The 19,104-nt window shown below is 45.5% G+C and overlaps 1 protein-coding gene and 1 pseudogene across 1 annotated transcript in view; one reads left to right on the top strand and one right to left on the bottom strand.

Annotated features, from left to right (window-relative positions):
- Positions 1-19,104, top strand: part of Tcf7l1 (transcription factor 7 like 1) — a 152,610-nt gene that overhangs the window by 118,253 nt on the left and 15,253 nt on the right. The window contains exon 4 of the mRNA XM_021258238.2: positions 8,749-8,832. Within this exon, the coding sequence (XP_021113897.2) occupies positions 8,749-8,832 (84 nt within the window). The remainder of the gene's footprint in view (positions 1-8,748; positions 8,833-19,104) is intronic.
- LOC110349094 (UPF0488 protein C8orf33 pseudogene) lies at positions 10,849-11,508 on the bottom strand (annotated as a pseudogene).

Here is a 19,104-nt window from a genome sequence, read left to right as displayed (position 1 = left end):
AACAGCTGGATTTGACTTTTTTCTCCTTAGGAAGCCTCCTGGTCCAAGCCTTGACTTTAGAATGATGAAGTAAAATACTCCCATTTTAAAGGTTGAGATGGTTAAGGTCAGAGAGGTTAAAATGCGCCTGGGCCCCTGGCCTCTGGCCTCCTGGCCTCTGACTTCTACCTCTAAAAACTCCGCCTCTAGGGACAGAACGTGACCAAGTTCTCATTTTAAGGTTGGCGTCTCCTAGAGGCTAGTTTCTTTCTTTTTATTAGTGTATGTTTGTGATACTTAATAATTGCATTCATTTTGGGGAATTAGTACATATATGTATCAATCACATCTTTTTTTTTTTGGTACCGGGGATCAAACTCAGGCCCTTGCACTTGTGAAGCAGGCGGCGAAACCGCTGAGCTAAATCCCCAGCCCCTTCAATCACATCTTAATCATCTTTATTTCCTCCTCTCCTCCCCCTCCTCCCCATGCCTCTGCATCCCAGATCCAAAGCCTTTGGTCAAGTCTGGTAGGCAGAATGGCCAGCTTCTCTGGAAGGGGCAGGGAAAAGAAAGGAAAGTATTTGGGAAAGGTGTAGGATGCAGTGGTAATAGGTATTTATGGAAAACTTGAAGCCTAGCCTTTTTTTTTTAAGTACCGGGAATTGAACCCAGGGCCTTCACACTGTGCTATATCCCCAGTCCTTGAATTTATTTTGAGACAGGATCTCACCAAGTTGTTAAGTTGCCCTGGCTGGGCTCAAACATGCTATCCTACCTCAGCCTCCCGGAGTGCTGGAATGATAGGCATGCACCACCATGCCCAGCTAACATTTATTATTTCATGAGTTTACCATTCAGTCATGAAATATTTTTGAAGCCCCTCTGCCACTAGTGCTTGGGAATGGTAGGTCTTCAGAAATATTTGTTGAATAAATGCTGCAATGAGTGATAGGGAAAAAAGTCACTTTGTTGGTTTAAAATACTACAAAAATGTGGTCCTTAATAACATTTCCACAAAAAATTGTGTCTGTCCTATGTAACTTCAAAAATAGCTTATTGTAGAATTTATGGATTTGTAAGTTGTGTTTATTTTCAAGGACTCACAGCCTCAGGAAGGATCCCAAATGGTAAAACAGAGAGATTGTGTTTGGGCTTTAGTACCATCCACGACATTTATACATATGCTTACAGCTACTCATTTTCTAAATGAAAGTAAAGAATAAAAGTATAACCTGATCCTCAATCTTTTGCCCCTGGATCTTGTGTAATCCACCCTAATGGAGAACTACAGTATATATATTTTTTCTCTTTGAAGACAGAGTCTTGCTAAAAGGCAAGGGCTGTCCTCAAACTTGAGATTTTCCTGCCTTGGTCTAGAATGACAGGTGTGTGCCAACACAATACGTCCATTTACTTTTCCGAAGTAGCTTCTGCAAACTAAACTCTCCCCTGGGGAAAATTCACTGTCTCCCTGCTGTGAGTTCAGTGTTCAGTGTAGGCATATTTTCAAACCTAGAACAGTTTCTGACCACTTCCGCAGATGAAGGATCACAACCGGGAGCTTCAGGGTCAGGCAGCACAAGAGGCTGCCAGCAGCCTCCAAATTCCCAGCAGAGCTAAGGCACTCGATTATCACAAGTGGTTCCTCCACCCTGCACATTACAGGTGTGGAAACATGTGCTTCGCTCTTGGTCAGTGCAAGGTGGGACAAGGTTGCAGCATATCCTGGCTGCTGGCTTCTGGGTGAGGTTGAGGTGTAGGTGTGACCCTTAAGCTTACAGTCCAGAGAGCAAAGTGTGCAAGCCCCAGCAGTGCCGCCTGTGGAGACGCCACACACAGCTGAGGTGTAAATGACTGAGGTGTCAGGGAAGGTGACTCTGGGTCTGGATTTTAGAAACGGGGTCAGAGTTTCCCAGAAGAAGTTTACCCAGGCTGGGGACAGTGAGGCATATGGCAGAATCCAGCAGAAACATGAGTGAAGCTGGTATGGGGGTGGGGGCAGTGAGGTGGAAGCCTAAAGTTGGGATCTGATCTCTGGTGAGATTAGGCTTTCATCCCAACCGGGAAGGTTTTAAGCAAAGAGGAGATGTAATTGATTGGTATTTAGAGGCCAAACTCTTGCAGGAATTTGGAAAAACCATTGCAGTAGTCTAATGAGAATGTTGACAGAATATTGCCCCAATATTGACAGAATGAAGAGTAAAGAGAGAGTGATTGTTTCTTCACAGTTTTCATTTGTAAAACAATTCTTTCCTTGAAACAGGATTTCACTCTCTAATTCAGGCTGACCTTGAACTCACTACCATCCTCCTACCTCAGTGTCCTGAGTGCTGGGATTACAGGTGTGCACCACCATGCCTGGCTTGTAATACATTTCTTTATGTCAAAAACTGCCTGTAAGGGTCGGGGATTTAGCTCAGTGGTTCGCCGCCTGCTGCGCAAGCAGAAGGACCCAAGTTTGATCCCTGGTACCAAAAAAAAAAACACAACTGCCTTAAAAGGAGATTGCCTAGCGTGTGCAAGTGCCTAGCTTTGATCCTCAGCACTGAAAAAAAAAAAGGAAGAGGAATGCATTTTGAACAATGTCATTGTCACTGGGGTGGAAAGCATCTATTGCCCAGGGTGTGGAATTTGAAACCTTCTTCTGGTGACAGCATGGCCCAGGTATCCTTAGTGCGGGATAGGGAATCCTCCCTTTTCTATTCAAGGGGGCTGTAGCTTTCCATCGCTGATGCTGCTGTGGGGACCAGAGAGGCAGGAAGGACTGGCCACCTAAACTAAGAAGGCTCATCTTCTGCTGCTGATGTGCAACAACAGGAGAACCTAGAAGGCTGGAGAAGTGCCTGTTCTCCACTCCCACTCCCGTTCAAGGAAAGTGGAAGGGTGTCTGAGGGCTGGAGTGTTCTCACCTGAGGAATTTGGGAGATGGCTTGTTTTCCTTGCTTCCCAGTGCGAGTGTGCCTTGTTGAGGAGCCTGGCAGTGGATTCTGTAACATGAAGCTTTGGTTTTTCTTGTGCCAGAGCCCAATTTAAAGGGATTTTGGGAGAGCAAGCAAATGAAGAGAATGTAGGGACACGGACACACACCACGGATGGACTGACACACACACACACACACACCCCAAGTCCTGTGGAGTCCTAGCTACACAGAGCAAGAGCCAGGGACCCTCCCTACCTTCTGGGAGCCAGAGGGTTAATGATTTCCGTAGCTCATTGGCAGTTCTGCCTCTGTCCAGGGCATGCTGGGATTTCCTCCCAGCTGTTTTACATCATGAAGATTTGTGTGTTGGGGAAATTCCAGGGCACAGCTGCAATTAATCTGCTGCTTGGTCTCCAAGCCAAGTAGAGTGGGGATTGTGTAGGACAAATCTCCACCTCCCTGCAGGAAAGGGGGCTCTAGCTCTCTAGGGAGAGCATCCTTCAGAGAGATCCTGTGTGGAGCGGAAACAGCCCACCTGGCCAAGTGCTCGGCCCAAGGAGGGCTGGAGGGAAGGTTCTGAGAGCAAAAAGGGACCCAGAGCATTAAGGAAAGGAGGAGCAGGGTCCCTCTAACTAATGCAGACAAAATAACCTGATACCAAGACTTAGTGGGAGAGAGAGACTTTCACTCACTCTTACTTAGGAACATGGAGGTAAAAATTTTTAAGCACTCTGATGAGTATTCCACAATAAAAAGCAAGAAACAGGAAAAACAAACAACCATGGTCAAATAGGGTTTGCCTTGAGAATGCAGAAGCACTCTAGTGTAAAAAATCTGTTACTGTACTTACATCTTGGGCCGGGGATTTAGCTCAGTGGTTTCGCTGCCTGCTGCTCAAGCGCAGGGACCCGAGTTTGATCCCTGGTACCAAAAAAAAACAAAACAAAACTATACGTACATCTTGTGGATGTCAAATAAGAGAAACCACAGGGCCATTTTGGTGGATTCCAATGAAAACAATGTGAAAATAGGAATAGAATCATCCTCCCTTAACAAGGTGAAGACATGTTCTAAACCATAGCCTCACTCTACTTAACTTTGAACCACAATAGCTGAACCCCAGCCCCCCGAAGACAGTTGCGCGATTTCAGTGAGGTTGGAAATGCACATCTGTCCTGTATCAGAGTCACAGACATAGTAGCACATTAAGAAAATCTGTAAGTCAAGGACGGTGGTGCCTGACAATTGGGCTTGGCCTTTCTTTTCCATTTCTGAGTATCGAAAGAGTCCGTGGCTCATAGACATCCCCTGAGAAGTGGCAGCTAGTGCTATTGCACTGATTAGAGTTGCACTGACATTACGGGGCCCAATGTTTCCTATCCCCATGGGCACCCCAGGAAGGAGGCAGCAGATCAGGCTGTGGACCTCTGCTCAATATGTGCTAAAGCCCTGCCTTGATGGGATAAGGAGCTGAGCCTTGAGTGAATGGAGCCCAGACAGGGTTTGGAGAAACCAATAGTTGTAATTTGCCCACATGCCATTATCGTGCGAAGACTAAATTCAGTCACATGTCACTTAATCCCCAAGAGCATGCTCTACCCACGAGCAGCCCTAGCATGAGCTTGGGGCTGGCCTCACACAAGAATCCCCACAACAAGAGCTTTATTTCTACTGAATGTTGGACTGGGCCTGACCTAGGAGTTCAGCACTGCTCAGCTACCTCCAAATTCCCGGTGCTGACCTGGGAAATTACAAGGAGTGTTGCTGGCTCCTATCACCCTATCCATGGTCCTGGGAAACTCAGCTGTCCCTTTAGAATGCCCCTTTCCTGGCTGGCTTAGTGACACATGCCTGTCATCTTAGCTACTAGAGAGGCTGAGCCAGGATCACAGATTCAATGCCGACCAGGCAACTTAGCGAGGCCTTATCTCAGAATAAAAACTAGAAGGAGCTAGGAAGATAGCTCATTGGTGGAGCAGGTGTGAAACTCTGTTCTCAATCCTCAGTACTGCCCCCCTCACCAACTTCCCAAAAAGAACACCTCTTTCCTTAGAGTTGAATCCAAAAGCATTTTGTGACCAAGCTGCTGGGGCCCCACCTTCCCTTACCCCACTCTACCACCCATTTGGAAATCTTAAAAAAGCAAAAGGTAGAAAAATGCCAGCCCCAGATTCCTATCCCAAGGTGAGTTCCTCGCAAGACGCACACTATTCCCAGAGCCACCTCTCCACTCTGCGCTTCCCCCACACCACCCTTAGATTATCTGGGAGGGACCAGACTTATGTGGTGGGCAGGACTACAGTCTCACTGCCCCCAAGCTTCCATCTCAGTTAAAATAGTGAGGCTGGGGCTGCAGCAAAAATCAGTGCGTGAGAATGGATCTTATCAAGGTTGTGGAGAAAAGGTGCCCTTCTTTGTTACTGGTGGGAATGTAGACTAGCACAACCACTATGGAAATCAGTATGGAGATTCCTCAAAAGCTAAAACTAGAAATTCCATTTGGCCCAGGTATACCTGTTCTGGATATCTTCCCAAAAGAGTTAAAGACATCTTATTACAGTGATCCATGCATACCCACATTTATAGCAACTCAACTCATAATAGCTAAATCTTAGAAGCAACTTGTGTGTCCATAAACAAATGAATAAAGAAAATGTGGTATTTATATACAAGGGAGTACTACTCTGCTATAACAAAGGATAAACGAGTCATTAGTAGGAAAATGAATGCACTTAAGACCATAATGTTAAGTCCAATATTTCAGACACACAAGCTTAAATATTGAATGGTTTCTCTTGTATGAAAACTCAAATAATAAATAAAGAGCAAATAAAAGATAAGAGGAAAAAGACAGATTTTTCTTTTCTTATTAGTACATATCTGCAGTAGATAATGTGTATATTCTTTTTGTGGCATTGGTGCCTGTACATAACATGTCTTCATTCCTTTTTCATTCCCTTTCCTACCCGTCCCCCATCCTTTCATCCCCTTCCCATTGGAGAAAGAGCTTACCACTTCCTATTGTGTACAAATGGCCAGCAAATATATGAAGAAATGCTTGATGTCTCTGGTCATCAGAGAAATGCAAATTAAAAATACTGAAATTCCATCTAACCCCAGACAGAATGGCCATCATCAAAAAATTAAATAACCAGCCAGTGGTAGCACACTTGCCCTTATGCACAAGGCTCTGGGTTTGATCTCCAGCGCAATCAACCAATCAATCAATATTTCAAAATAAAATTTTTTTTTTAAATCAAATAATAACAAATGCTGACAAGGCTGGGTGACTGGGGCCTTCTACACTGTCAGTGGGAATGTAAACTCCTACAATCACTGGAAATCCGAATAGAGATCGATCTGTTGCAAATTAGGAGGGGACCAAGAAGAGATGGAGGGAGGGAGGAAGGGGGAAGTAAAACATTAAGATGTGTGATGCACATGCACCAACTCCGCATGAGAAATGTAATCATTATGTACTGCAAACGTGTACTAATGAAATATTTTAAAAAGAATTCAATGGGGAAAAGTGTTAAAAAACTGACTCAAGGTGTAAACACCTCCATTATTGAGAGAGACAGACAGAGACACTGGAACTTAGGGGAGAAGAGGCCAGCATGTGGTTTCCTCCTAGCAAAAGCCCAGGACACCTTATCAGGCAGGTAAAACACCAGGCACATGGTAAGCAGTGAAAACTGGTAGCTATTACTAAGACCCTTCACTGTGAACGTATTTGAATATGTATGTTTGGATGTCAAGACAGACCAACCTCAGGGAAATCATGATTTGAACACCAGCTCCTTGGCCTCTAGGGCAGTGATTCTCAACTTCCCCCCTGCTCCAGGATTCATTCAGCAAAGTCCAAAGACATTTAAGATCCTGAAATTTGGCACAGTCCCAAACTAGTCTTCCAAACCCTTTGCCCCGCCCCCCCAAGACAGAACAACATCTCTGGCATGTCATTAGGACACAAAAGGGAACGAGACCCTGGGAGACTCTTCTGATATGTTTCTTGTTGGAGGATGGACTTGAAACATTTTTCTTTAGCACTTGATGTTTGTTATTGTGGTTCTGTTTTTAAAACAAACAAATTCAAGTTGTTGCTTGGTACTCAAGTAGAAGCTCTGGCTACCTCAAGCATCTGAATAGGAGAACTCTGCTGTCTGTGTGAACATCTGCTTCTGGATGGGAGATAGAAAAGGAGAGAAAACCCTTGAGAGCGGGGGAGATGTGGGGGCTGATGATTCATGAAGATGGTGCTCTAGACCCTCGTGATCACTGAGCAGTGGAGAGACCCGGGCTCTGGCTCGAGTTCTCATACAGAAAGTTGGCAAGCCTGTTTTATATCTGTTGGCTCATCTGAAAACCGGGTCTGACATCCCCCAAACTTAGACTAGCAGGGCTGTTTGTGAAGATGAAACTGGGTTCTGTGAGTAAAAATGCTCTGAAAATTATTACTAATGTAGCACAAATACTGTTCACTGAGTTTTAACTAAAGCTCTGGATCTTTTCAACTTGCCAGCAACATTGAAATCCCCATCAATTCATCTGGAAAGCGTAGGCTCTGGGAAAGGAAAGAAATGGCTGTGGTGAAACGGGAGAAGAGGAGGGTCGGCAGGCCACAGGGACGGAGCAAGACCGCATCAGAGAGGAGTGGAAAGCCTGTCCTTGTTCCGAGCTGTGTGTACGTGTGTGTAACACAAGTCCAAATCATGAGACTTTTGTCCTGCGTTTGAAAGAGCAGAGCAAGTGGTGACTCAGAGACCTCTTTCTGTCCTCTGTGAAACTCTCCCTGGAGCTACCTCTTCCAGGAGAGCTCCAGCTCCCCAGAGAGGCTAGCTCATGGGTCTGCTGCCCACCGCACCGTCGGCACTGATATTGTGGTAACACATGTGCTTTCACTCCTGGCAAAGACTAATGATTTGTGTATGAACATAATAGCTGCCATTTATCAAATGTATCCCACTAGTGGGGCACTGTGTTCAATACCTGATGCTGTCCCCGTTGCTTCTAACAACCTGGAAAGTTGTCATAGTGGCTTTGTCCTACGATGACAAAACTGAGACCCTGGGTTGTCAGTCACTTGCCTGGAGTCACACGGGCCATATTGGCTTAGTGAGAATCCGAACCCATGGTTCTGGACCCAGGGACCCTGCCTGCTGCTCCATTCTCTCCTCCCAGACCTTCTTTGCAGGGTGGGGCCATGCTGAGTGGAGGAGAAGCTTCTCACTGAAAGTGTGTGTGTGTGTGTGTGTGTGTGTGTGTGTGTGTGTGTAAGGGATCAGCTATTGTATTTGGGGTTTCACAGTGACACATGGGAACAGGTGGGTACTGAGTCATCTTCTGAAGACTGAGAACCACTGTGATGGAGACCAGCAAGCTTGGGCACGGATAGTTACCCTCAACTCTGAGTGTCAGGTGGATGGTTTTTGTCTGTTTGCTCACCTCTGCTCCGCAGAGTCTGTTACTCAGGGAGCACTGTATGTGACACCATGAGAAATAGAAACCAGCCAGGCAGGATCGTCATCGGGGAGCCTCTGGTCCCTGAGGATTGGTCAGTAGGGTTTTGGAAGACTTTGGGACGTGTGGGATGTTTTGGTTCTCTCTCCTTCTTCAAGTTTCCTGAGTTGTCATTTGCATCCCCCCCGAGGTGACAGAGGCTGTGGTGGTGGTAAGGTGACTGTCAGTATATGCCGTGGGAACCTGACCCTGTCTGTACAAGGACATGGGCTAGGGTGGCTTCCCTGCATCCCTGGTGACCAAGCACAGGGCTCTTTCTCTGCTTGCTTTGAGCACTTGAAAGACCTCATCTCAACAACTGCTTTGTGTTTTCTGTCTCTTCTGCAGTACCTGCAGATGAAATGGCCTCTCCTCGATGTCCCCTCCAGTGCCACAGTCAAGGACACGAGGTCACCATCTCCAGCACACTTGGTAAGTCTGTTTCACCTTAAAGTACCAAAGGGGACAGTGTTTCTAGCCCTGACTTTTGCCTCTGTCTCCCTTCCACCTTCCAGAAGCTGGTTTAAGTACAGTCTGAGGCTGTGTGTGTGTGTGTGTGTGTGTGTGTGTGTGTGTGTGTGTGTGACTGAGGATTGAACTCGGAGACTTTACACTGAGCTACATCCCCGCCCTTTTTATTCTATATTTTGAGACAGGGTCTCACTAAGTTGCCCGGACTGGCCTCAAACTTTCTATCCCCCTGCCTCAGCCTCCTAGAGTGCTGGAATTACAGGTGTACACAGCCCCACCTGGCTGAGGCTGTGACTTGTATGCTCCCTGTCACTCCTTCCCCTCACCTCAACACACGGGCACACACCGCCTCTAGTCCTTCACTCAAAACGTCTTGCTCAGCTGCTCCCCATGGGCATCTGGATTTCTCCGGCTACTGCACATGGGCAGGGTCCTTTCTGTCCTGGGAGCTCATTCAGAATGGCCTCTTCTCGGTTCCTTGTAGCTGCAAAGCAGCAGTTAATGGGGCTCTCTAGGACCAGCTGCTACAGGAAAGAACCCTTTAAACCATGTGGAAACAAAAGCCCGTGGCAACAGTGGGCTGCAAAGCAAGGTCCGGAGGGCCTGGGAGCCAGGGCTAGTGCGATCCAAGCAGGTCATGCCAAGGACTTGAACTCAGAGCAGACAGGAGATGTCACTGGACCATGACTCTCATATCCCACCTTCATGGACTTTGGGAGCTTGGGTCAGTGCTTGCTTCTGGACCCACTCACCTTGCAAGCTAATGGTGTTTGTCCCCTGTCCGGTGAGACAAGAGTCACTGCAGATGCAGCTAGAGCATCTCTGGGTGCCATTGTGCTATGAGGGGATCTAGGGCTCTTGTGCTACGTGTAAGGTACTGGGATTCATGACTTGGCTAACGATGCAGAAAAGTGGAGCACATTATGCAATGAACTCCCATATTCCCTGCCCACACCTGCCCCTCCCACCACACATTGTGGTTTAAAGCAAATCCCAGATGTATTATTTCCTCTCAGAGGACATTTCAGGATATACTGATAATCCTTGCTCATTAAGAGCTTAGAGGCTAGGGCCGGGGATTTAGCTCAGTGGTTCCAGCGCCTGCTGCATAAGCTCAAGGTCCCAAGTTCGATCCCCAGTACCAAAAAAAAAAGAGCTTAGAGGCTAGTGGAGAAGGAAGATATGCATGGAATAGAGAGTGGCACAGTGAGCTTGTGTGACTTCCAGTAACCATGGACCAGCTTATAGCGGCAGCCACTTGGTAGCTGACAAGGCTGACATGTGTAGCTCTAGGATAGTTGCCATGGCCACCTGCCAGGGAGGCAGGTGAGAACATCTGAGTAGGGAACAAGGAGTGACCAGGCTGGCCATTCAAGGCAAGCTGCTCCAGACATGCACACCCTGGAGGCGGGTCCTGTAGCTGGTCACCAGGGCATGAGAAGCACATTGAACAGCGGCCCCAGGAACAGGCCAGGGGGTGGCTTTTGTACCTGCAGTCCACGTGGGATGACAAGCACGAGGTACAGGTGCCCAGTAGTGGTCTGAGTCAGCTACGGTGGAAGATATACAACCTCTTCCATCCCACCACAAGCCTGGTTTGTCCCCTTCTAGCCCTGTTTTCTCTGTCTCTGATCTCTGTCCCATAGCAGTCCTGACTGCTGTCCTCCCCTCCCTTCTGTCCACTTTCATCTGTTTATTCTCTCTTCTCTAGCTCCTTTTTTTTCATTTTTATAAAAAAAAGATATGATATAAACTACTGGACAAGGCATCCCAGTGTACATTTTTTTTTTTTTTTTTTTTTTTGGTACCAGGGATCGAACTCGGGACCTTGCACTTGCAAGGCAGGTGGCAGAACCACTGAGCTAAATCCCCGGCTCTTCCCAGTGTACAATTACATAGCTCCCCCACAAAACCTCATCACCAACAGCTGTTTAAATCCTAGAGTATGAGTTCTATTATAGTCTCATGTCTGCTCAACTACCACAGAGCCAGAGCAACCCCACAAACACGGACAGAGAAGTCCTGGAAAGGCCTGCTCTCGGACAAACCCTGACAGCCTACCATGCTGCAAACTGCTCCAAGATGGGGAAGAGACTGAAAGAAATTGACCCTAAACGTTTCACCAGGAGTATCCAGGGTGGCCTTGGCTCTCCCTGCTGGGCGAGGCCTGGAGACTCTTCAGCTCTTCTTCCTTGCAGACCCACCTGCAGGCTGCACCTGGGCTGAACAGGCCACTGCCCTGAGAGCTCCCAGAGACTCTCCCCACTCAGCCTTGGTTTGCACCTTGTAGCTCCCAAACAAGGAGTGTGTTAACTACCTCTTCCAGGGCAGGGGGTTCTTTGCAGAGTTTGAATCGCTCCAATAGCCTGCTCTTTCTGTTTTGGGGTGGGTCTCTGCATCTTGAGTCCAAGCTCCAACTTCTCCATGCACGAGGCCAGTTCCCAGGCCAGCTGCTCCATTCCACACAGAGGTCCTGTTCTGGGCTTTCTTCTTCTGTTTTCTCGAGACTGAGCCACCTTCACTGCCTATGGGGTGTGCTCCAGAGGCAACATCAGTGCACTTGAGTTGTTCTGAGCAGAGACACAGGAAGGACTCAGGGCTCCAGGCACCAGGCCAGGATGCCAGGATTTGTAGCATTTGGACACTATTGGGGCACAGGACTGCTGGCACGTTCGGAAGAGGAGGTCTAGAGCCACCCTGTGCCTCAGTGGCTGCGGGAACTTACATACAGCTCTTTTAGCTCCTTTTAGAAGACATGATATCCCTTAAAAGCTGACCCATGTACTCTGAATTTCCCTTCCTTCCTATTGCATTGAGTGTTCCTTCTCTGAAAAGTCAAAGAAAAAGCCTATGTTCCACCTTCCTTTGTGAATGTTATCCTACTTCCCTTCTCACGACTCCTACTCTATTCCTCACACCTCCACTGCTACACCATTTTCTCTGCCAATCTAGGGCAGCCTGGCTCCATCTGCTAATGACATCTAATAACCAAACCCAGGCATTTTCCTGCTTTCTGAACACAGTGAGCCAGGTGTGGTGGCACACACCTGTAATCTCAGCACTTGAGAGGCTGAGGCAGGAGGATTGCCCTGAGTTTGAGGCCAGCCTGGGTTACTAGTAAGTTCAAGGCCAGCCTTGAACTACACAAGGAGACCCTGTCTCAAAACAAAAACAAGGGCCGGGGATTTAGCTCAGTGGTTCTGCCACCTGCCTCAAAAGCGAAAGGTCTGGAGTTCCATCCCTGGTACCAAAACAAACAAACAAACAAAGAAAACCAGTGATGATATTGACTGCCCTCTACTTCCTGTAATTCTCTGTTCATTGCCTCTAATTAATACTCTGGATAAGTCTTGGTCTTTTCTAATTCTTTATTTTCTTTCTAGACCTTTTCCTTAACTACTAAATATCACTGTGATAGAAAAATACATGAGAGGGGCTGGGGATTTAGCTCAGTGGTTTCGCCGCCTGCTGCGCAAGCACAAGGACCCAAGTTCAGGCCCCGGTACAAAAAAAAAGAATATTAATAGGAGAAATTGTACTCCTAGTGCAAGACATGATTAATAAATCTAGAGAGGAGCTGAGGAACATGATGGAATCCCAACATAGGAAACAAATGGAATCCATAAAACAGATGCAAATAGATTTCCAGGAGAAAAATACATGAGATTCCTAAATCATCAAGAAAGTTCTACACCCATAGTTGTAACTCTTAGACAAACATCCGACCATTACAAATGCATGCTGTGTAAATAAATTTCACCCCTATACTGGAGCATGGGCCTCTTGTTTCATCTGAGGGCAGATAAGCATGAATACACATCGTATTGGAGATAGCAAAACAGACAGTTTTTCAGTAAATGATACATTATACTCTGTAACACAGCAAAGCAGAAACACCTCAAAAGCTTAAGGGTCATCTAGGGGAGGAAACCCTCAACGTGAACTTGGAATTCTACAGATAGGGAGAAGACCACCTTCAACTTTAGAGTCAGAGCACCTGAGAAGTATGTACTGTGTTGGAGGAAAACCATTGAGAGATACACAGGAAGGAAGATGTTTATGTTGGAGCCTGTAAAATGCAGCAGATTTGAACCCTAGCTCCACCTCTTTCTCTCCATGCAACTTCAGGCAAACTACCACATCCGTCTTTGCCTCTGTTTCCTCATCTATTAAATAGGGATTAAAAGCCGGGGATGCTGGAGCATACCTGTAATCCCAGCACTCTGAAGCAGGAGGATCACAAGTTATAGCCCAGCCCCGCAACGTAGTGAAACCCTGTCTCAAAATTTTAAAAAAAGTTTTAAAAGGCCTAGGAATGTGAATACACATATACACATTGACTAGAGAGAGGAAGGCTGATCTTACAGAGTTGTGTGAAAATGAGCCAGTGTGTGGTAATGAGCTTAGCACTGAGCCTAGCACAAAGTGAGTCCTCACTAACGGCAAGTACCGTCACTTCAGTATCACCGTCACTGCCAGGACCATGGTTGCCATTGCTATTATTGAGAAATTAAAAAGGGAACAAACAATTAAAATCCCATTTAATTAGCAAAACTAAGAGGTAATGAAAGCCCGAATTAAGCGCCAGAACAAATAGACAGTTTGCAAAGGTAATGGAGATAATGAGCCCATAGAATTTAGCATCTAATCCCCCAAGGATATGATTTAATTGGACTGGGGTGGGGCTGGTATCTTAGTATTTTAAGCTCCCCAGGGAATCCTAAGGGGCAGCCAGAGTGGAGAATCACTGCTCTACATGCAAATCAGCTGCCGAGTAGAAAGAGGCGCTGAACTTTCCCTCTAGGCTAGAGGTGTAAATAAGACTTGAAGGCTTTTACAAAGTAGCCTTAAGAGATTTGGCACTGGCTTTTTTTATTAGAGAAACTACAACCCTCTGCATTATGAAAATTTATTTTCGAATCAGGAGTAAAATGTTTTAAGAAGAGCAGTAGTGCAAGTGAAGGAAACAGCCAGCATATTTGCAGAGGTGGAGTGGGTTCTGTGAAAGCTGTCTGGCAAGAGAGGGCTTAGAAACAAGTACTGACTGGGCCGGAGGGGACGGAGCGCAGCGGAGCACAGCGTTCCTTACCTTTAAAGCAAACTCCCAAACCCTAGCCACAGTAATATTTTGTAAGTAACTATTTGCAGCCTCTGGCCCTGTAAGCTTCCTACTTGCAGAGTATTTAGCGAGACTCCTACCCAGATCATATTCCCATGTGCTGGGTCCCTGCCGCTGTCCGTGAGCGCGGCGCCCCTCCGTGCAAAACAGATACACCCACTTTCGGATAACTAACATGAAGATAAAAATCACTAACATGAAGATAAAATCAATCTTGTTCACATTCATTTAGCCTGCATCTGTCATTATGTTCAAGGAGAACTTCTTGAATGAATAAAAGAATAAATGGCCTATTTCTTTTAAAGGTCAGTAGCCTTTCTATGTCCCTCTTTATCCCAGGCCCATTTCCTTCTTCTCATTCAGAATTTTTCAATTAAAAAAAGTTTTTTGAAATAATTATGTATGCACTGTGTGGAACACTTGGGAAAATGAAAATGTCAGAGCAGAAGACCTGTAACCTCACATCCCACACTTATTTTGTTACATCACATTTTGTTACATTGCATTTGTTACATTGTGTATCTTTGTGTTTTTCCTGTAACTTGATTTTGCATGATGACCAAAGGCTTCCTTTCTAGGTAGATGCTTACATTCTGAGTCACACGCCAAACAGGCCCAGTGTTGTAGAATTTTTAGAAATGATTGCAGTTCTTCAAAAATTGAGAATGATTTAATCTAGTATTTTAGAACATGGTCAGATTTTTAGGTTGGTTTTTGTTTTATTTCTGCTGGTTCGTTTGTTTTTACAGTGCTGGGGTCTCATGCATCCTGGGCAAGTGCTCTATCACTAAGCTACCCACAAGACCCCTCTTTCTTTTTAAGACAGTTACCCAGGCTGGCTTCAAATGTACCATCCTATCCTCCTGCCTCACTCAGCCTTCCTAGTAGCCTGAATAATAGGTGTGTGCCATTGTGCCAGGCAGGTTGTCTGTTTTTAATATAAAGTTTAGTTCTTAGGCTGAGCACCCAGAATCCAAACAAGTAGGAAGGATACAGGCAATAAGGAGTTGGGTAGAGAGAGGTGTGGAGCACACATCCAGATGAGGATAGTACAAAGATAGTCAGCTTCAAAACACTGCCAACTTTCTTCCTGGTTGCCTTTTTTTTTTTGGTACTGGGGATTGAATCTCCGGTCCTTGCGCTTGCGCAGCAGACTGCAAAACCACTGAGCTAAATCCCCCGCCCTCCTGGTTGCCTTTTACTTCAACTTTTTGGTGTACTGGGTCAAACTCAGGGCCTCACAAACACTCAGCAAGTGCTCTACCCCAGCCTATTTTAAACATTTTTTTAAACCAGTGACAACCAGTGGTTTAGTGTTTCTGAGTTGAAGGTGACATCCTTGTCTACTTTTTCTCCTACTTACAAATATATCGTGAAATTCACCCATGTATACAGTTCTGTGAGTTGTTTTTGTTTTTGTTTTCTTTGAGTTTTGACAAGCTTGTTCAGTCAGGTGTGCACCACAATCAGACCACATAGAACAGTTCCATGTTAGGAGTGTGTGTGTAGGAAGAGAGAGAGGCAGGCAGGCACACTGACCTCAAGGAACCAGCTCACTGCGCCAGGAGGTTAGGCTACAAGTTACAGATCTGCAGGGCACTGGCAGGCTGGAGACCGGAAAGAACTTGCACCCTGAATGGAAAAGGAGCTGATGACGAAGTCCATTCGATTTTAGGGCTTGAGAGTCAGCCTCTGTGTTTCTACGCTCTGTCTTCCCTGCCCTTGGGGTGGCCACCTTGTCCCTAAGGCCGAGGGCACCACCCCTCCCTTCTGAGTCACCTTCGCTATCCTCCTTTCCTGAAGGGTGGGAGATGTTCACAGTCACGTAGCTGCCGGTGCATCCTGTGGAATCCCAGAGTCTGGCAGCCCCCCTGCCTTTTGCCCCCTGCCTCTTCCCCTTTGGCCCGGGAAGGCAGCGTCTGCTGAGACTCCGCAGTGTTGCTGTGTGTGTCGGTAGCTTGTTTCCTTTTGTTGCTGACGAGGATCCCAGTGTATGAATGGATATATTGTAGTTGTTTATTCATTTACCAGTGGAAGGACCTTTGAGTTGTTTCCAGATTTGGGAAATTATGAATAAGTACTATAAATATATTTATATAAAATGATATAAGTATGTCTATACAATACATAACTATGTTCACATACAAGTTTTTGTGTGAAAATATGTTTCTATTCCTCTTTAGTGAATATACACTGAGCTACATTTCCAGACTTTTATTTCTTATTTCAAGACAGGGTCTCAGTTGCCCATGGGCTCAAATTTGTGATCCTCCCGGGAGTGCTGGGATTACAGACACCTGGCTAAGACTGAGTTGCTTTCTGAGAAACTGTCACACTGTTTTCCAAAGTGGTCGTACTGTTTCACATTGCTACCAGAGATGCATAGGAGTCCCTGTTGTCGCACACCCTTACCAACATTCAGCATTGTCAGTCTTTCTAATTATCTTTACTTCAAATGTCTGTAAAACGTGTGAGTGCGTGAGTGTGCACGCGTGCTCAGAATGGAAACTTTTAAATGATGGCTCCTTTGGGAAGGGAGGAGGAAAAATAGGACTGGTGGAGTGTTATAAGCAGATTTAGCTTTCTGTGATGTTTGAAAGAAAAAGAACGAGTTGGGCTTGGTGGTGAGGCCTGTAATCCCAGCACTTTAGGAGGCTGAAGCAAGGGGATTGCACATTCTGGGCAACTTAATGATTTAACGAGATTCTCTCTTAAAAAAGGGCTGGGACAGGGCTGGGGATTTAGCTCAGTGGCACCGAGCCTGCCTCACAAGCAACAAGGTCGTGAGTTTGATCCCTCGTACCAAAAGAAAAAAAAAAGGCTGGAACATAGCTCTGTGTGAAAGCCCTGATTCAATCCCCAGTACTGCAGCACAAACAGCAAGCAAAAAAAAAAATTTTTCCCGGGTACTGGGGATCAAACTCAGGATCTTGTGCTTGCAATGCAGGTGTGGTACCACTGAACTAAATCCTCAGCCCTAAAAAAAAATTGTTTTTAATTAATCCTAGGTGGCACATTTTGGACATGGCTTTATACATTTGTTTATTTCTCCCCAAAAAATGTCTGCCGACTTTATGTGTTAGCTATTTCCTGGACAATTGCTATGTAACAAACACCTCCATGGGTTAAAACAGCAAACACTTCTTTTCCATGCATAGATCTGGGAGCCTGTGCTGTAGGTTAACGCCGAGGTTCTGGTTTTCTTTGTGTGGCTCCCTGAACAGACCCTTCTCACAGCACATGGCAGACACTTGAGAGAAAAAGCAGTTTGGGTTCCTCTCACTTCTTATCTGCTCATGGGCCACAGCAGTCTAAGGACAAACCTAGTATCAGTGGGCAAGGGAAGAATTATAAATAAATAAAGGAAGCTTAGACGTGTGGCTTCACCCTGACTTACTCTTATTTAGCATTTATAATCCTTTGCAGAACATGTTCTAAGCAGGATTTTTGTTGCAAGTATGTGCAATCTCATTGTGTCCAATTACTTTCTGTTATAGTTTAGCATTTTTAGCAGGATCAAGATTAGAATTTTTCACTTGACTGTTATCTTCTCAGGATTAGAAGGGCCCTACTGAGGGTATTTAAACTCTGGGAGCCTCTTACTCCCCATTCTCTGTCAAGCAATGATCTCTTGAGCAGGCATCAGAATTGCATTGGGGTGGGGTGAGGTAGGGGGAGCTGTCATACCGAAGCTTGTGAGCCAGGCGTGGTGGTACACTGAGTAATTCCAGCACTCTTGAGGCTGAGGCAGGAAGATTGCCACAAATTTAAGGCCAGCCTGAACTACATAGTGAGACCTTTCTCAAAACAAACAAACAAATAAACTTACTTGGATATAGGTACATGTGATAGTTAATTTTCTCTCCTTGCTGAGCCAAAATACCTGACACCCAAAGTTAGAGGGGAAGGGGTTTATTTGGCTCAAAGTTCATAGAAGTTTCAGTCCATAATCAGCTGACTCTGAAGCTGGTATGGCAAACAAGCATCACAGAACAGAAACAACATGTCGAACACAAGGCAGCAAGGATAACAAGAGAGATAAGAGCATCCTGCTGCCCCTTTTATCTTATTCAGACTACTTAGGGCAGGTAGCACTCACACCCTTAATCCTAGTGCCCTTGAGTCTAGCATTGCATCGTGAATCAATTCCAACTTCACACCCTCTGGATCAAGCCTATGACCACATGAGGCTTTGGGGGGGCATCGAGACCCAAACCATAATAATATAATTTTAGAGGGCCGGGGATTTAGCTCAGTGGTTTCGCCACCTGCTACGCAAACACAAGGACCCGAGTTGGATTCCCGGTACCAAAATATATATATATATATATATATATATATATATATATATATAATTTAAAACTGTTAGATAAATTACAAGACTAATACAGGGAACTCCCATCTACCTTTTATCCACATTCACTACTTTTGCATCTGTGCTATATATATACTTTGTTTCTTTTCTGAGAAGTTGAGAGTAACTTGGAAACATTGTAACCTTTAAATACTTTAGTTGCATTTCCTAAGCACAAAGACATTCTCTTAAATAACCACAGTACAGTTACCAAAATTCAAGAAACATGACCATTTCACATTCCTATCCAACTCACAGTAGAGATTCCAGTTTTCCCTAGGGTCCCAGTAACATCCATGATGTCCATCTGATTTCTCCTGGTCCAGAGTTTAACCCAAGATCATGCATTACATTTTGTTGTCATGTTTCTTTACAGTCTCTGAATTAGCAGAGTTCCTTTGTTTTTCTTGACTTTTTCTTTTTTTAACACAAACCAGTTATTTTGTGGAATGTTCCTCAGTTTGGGTTTGTCTGATGTTTCCTCATGATTATATTCAGGTTGGGCATTTTTGCCAAGAACACCACTATGATGGGCTGGCGATTTAGCTAAGGGGTTCCACTGCCTGCCTTGCAAGCACAAGGTCCCAAGTTAGATCCCCGGTACCAAAAAACCCAAAACAACAACAAAAAACCCCACTATGCTGATGTGTCCCATTGTGTCAGAAGGTATTTTCCCAGTGTTTAAATGTCAGTGTCAATTATTTGGTTTAGAAGTGGGCATAGTGGTACATCCCTGTAATCCCTGAACTCTGGGAGGGTG

The sequence above is a fragment of the Heterocephalus glaber genome, unplaced genomic scaffold (genome assembly GCF_053883595.1).
Source record: "Heterocephalus glaber isolate CG9 unplaced genomic scaffold, H.glaber_assembly_v1.0 deba00000470, whole genome shotgun sequence".
In the NCBI taxonomy this organism is placed as follows: domain Eukaryota; kingdom Metazoa; phylum Chordata; class Mammalia; order Rodentia; family Bathyergidae; genus Heterocephalus; species Heterocephalus glaber.
The sequence above is the reverse complement of the archived record's forward strand: the minus strand, read 5'-3'. Positions and strand labels throughout refer to the sequence as shown.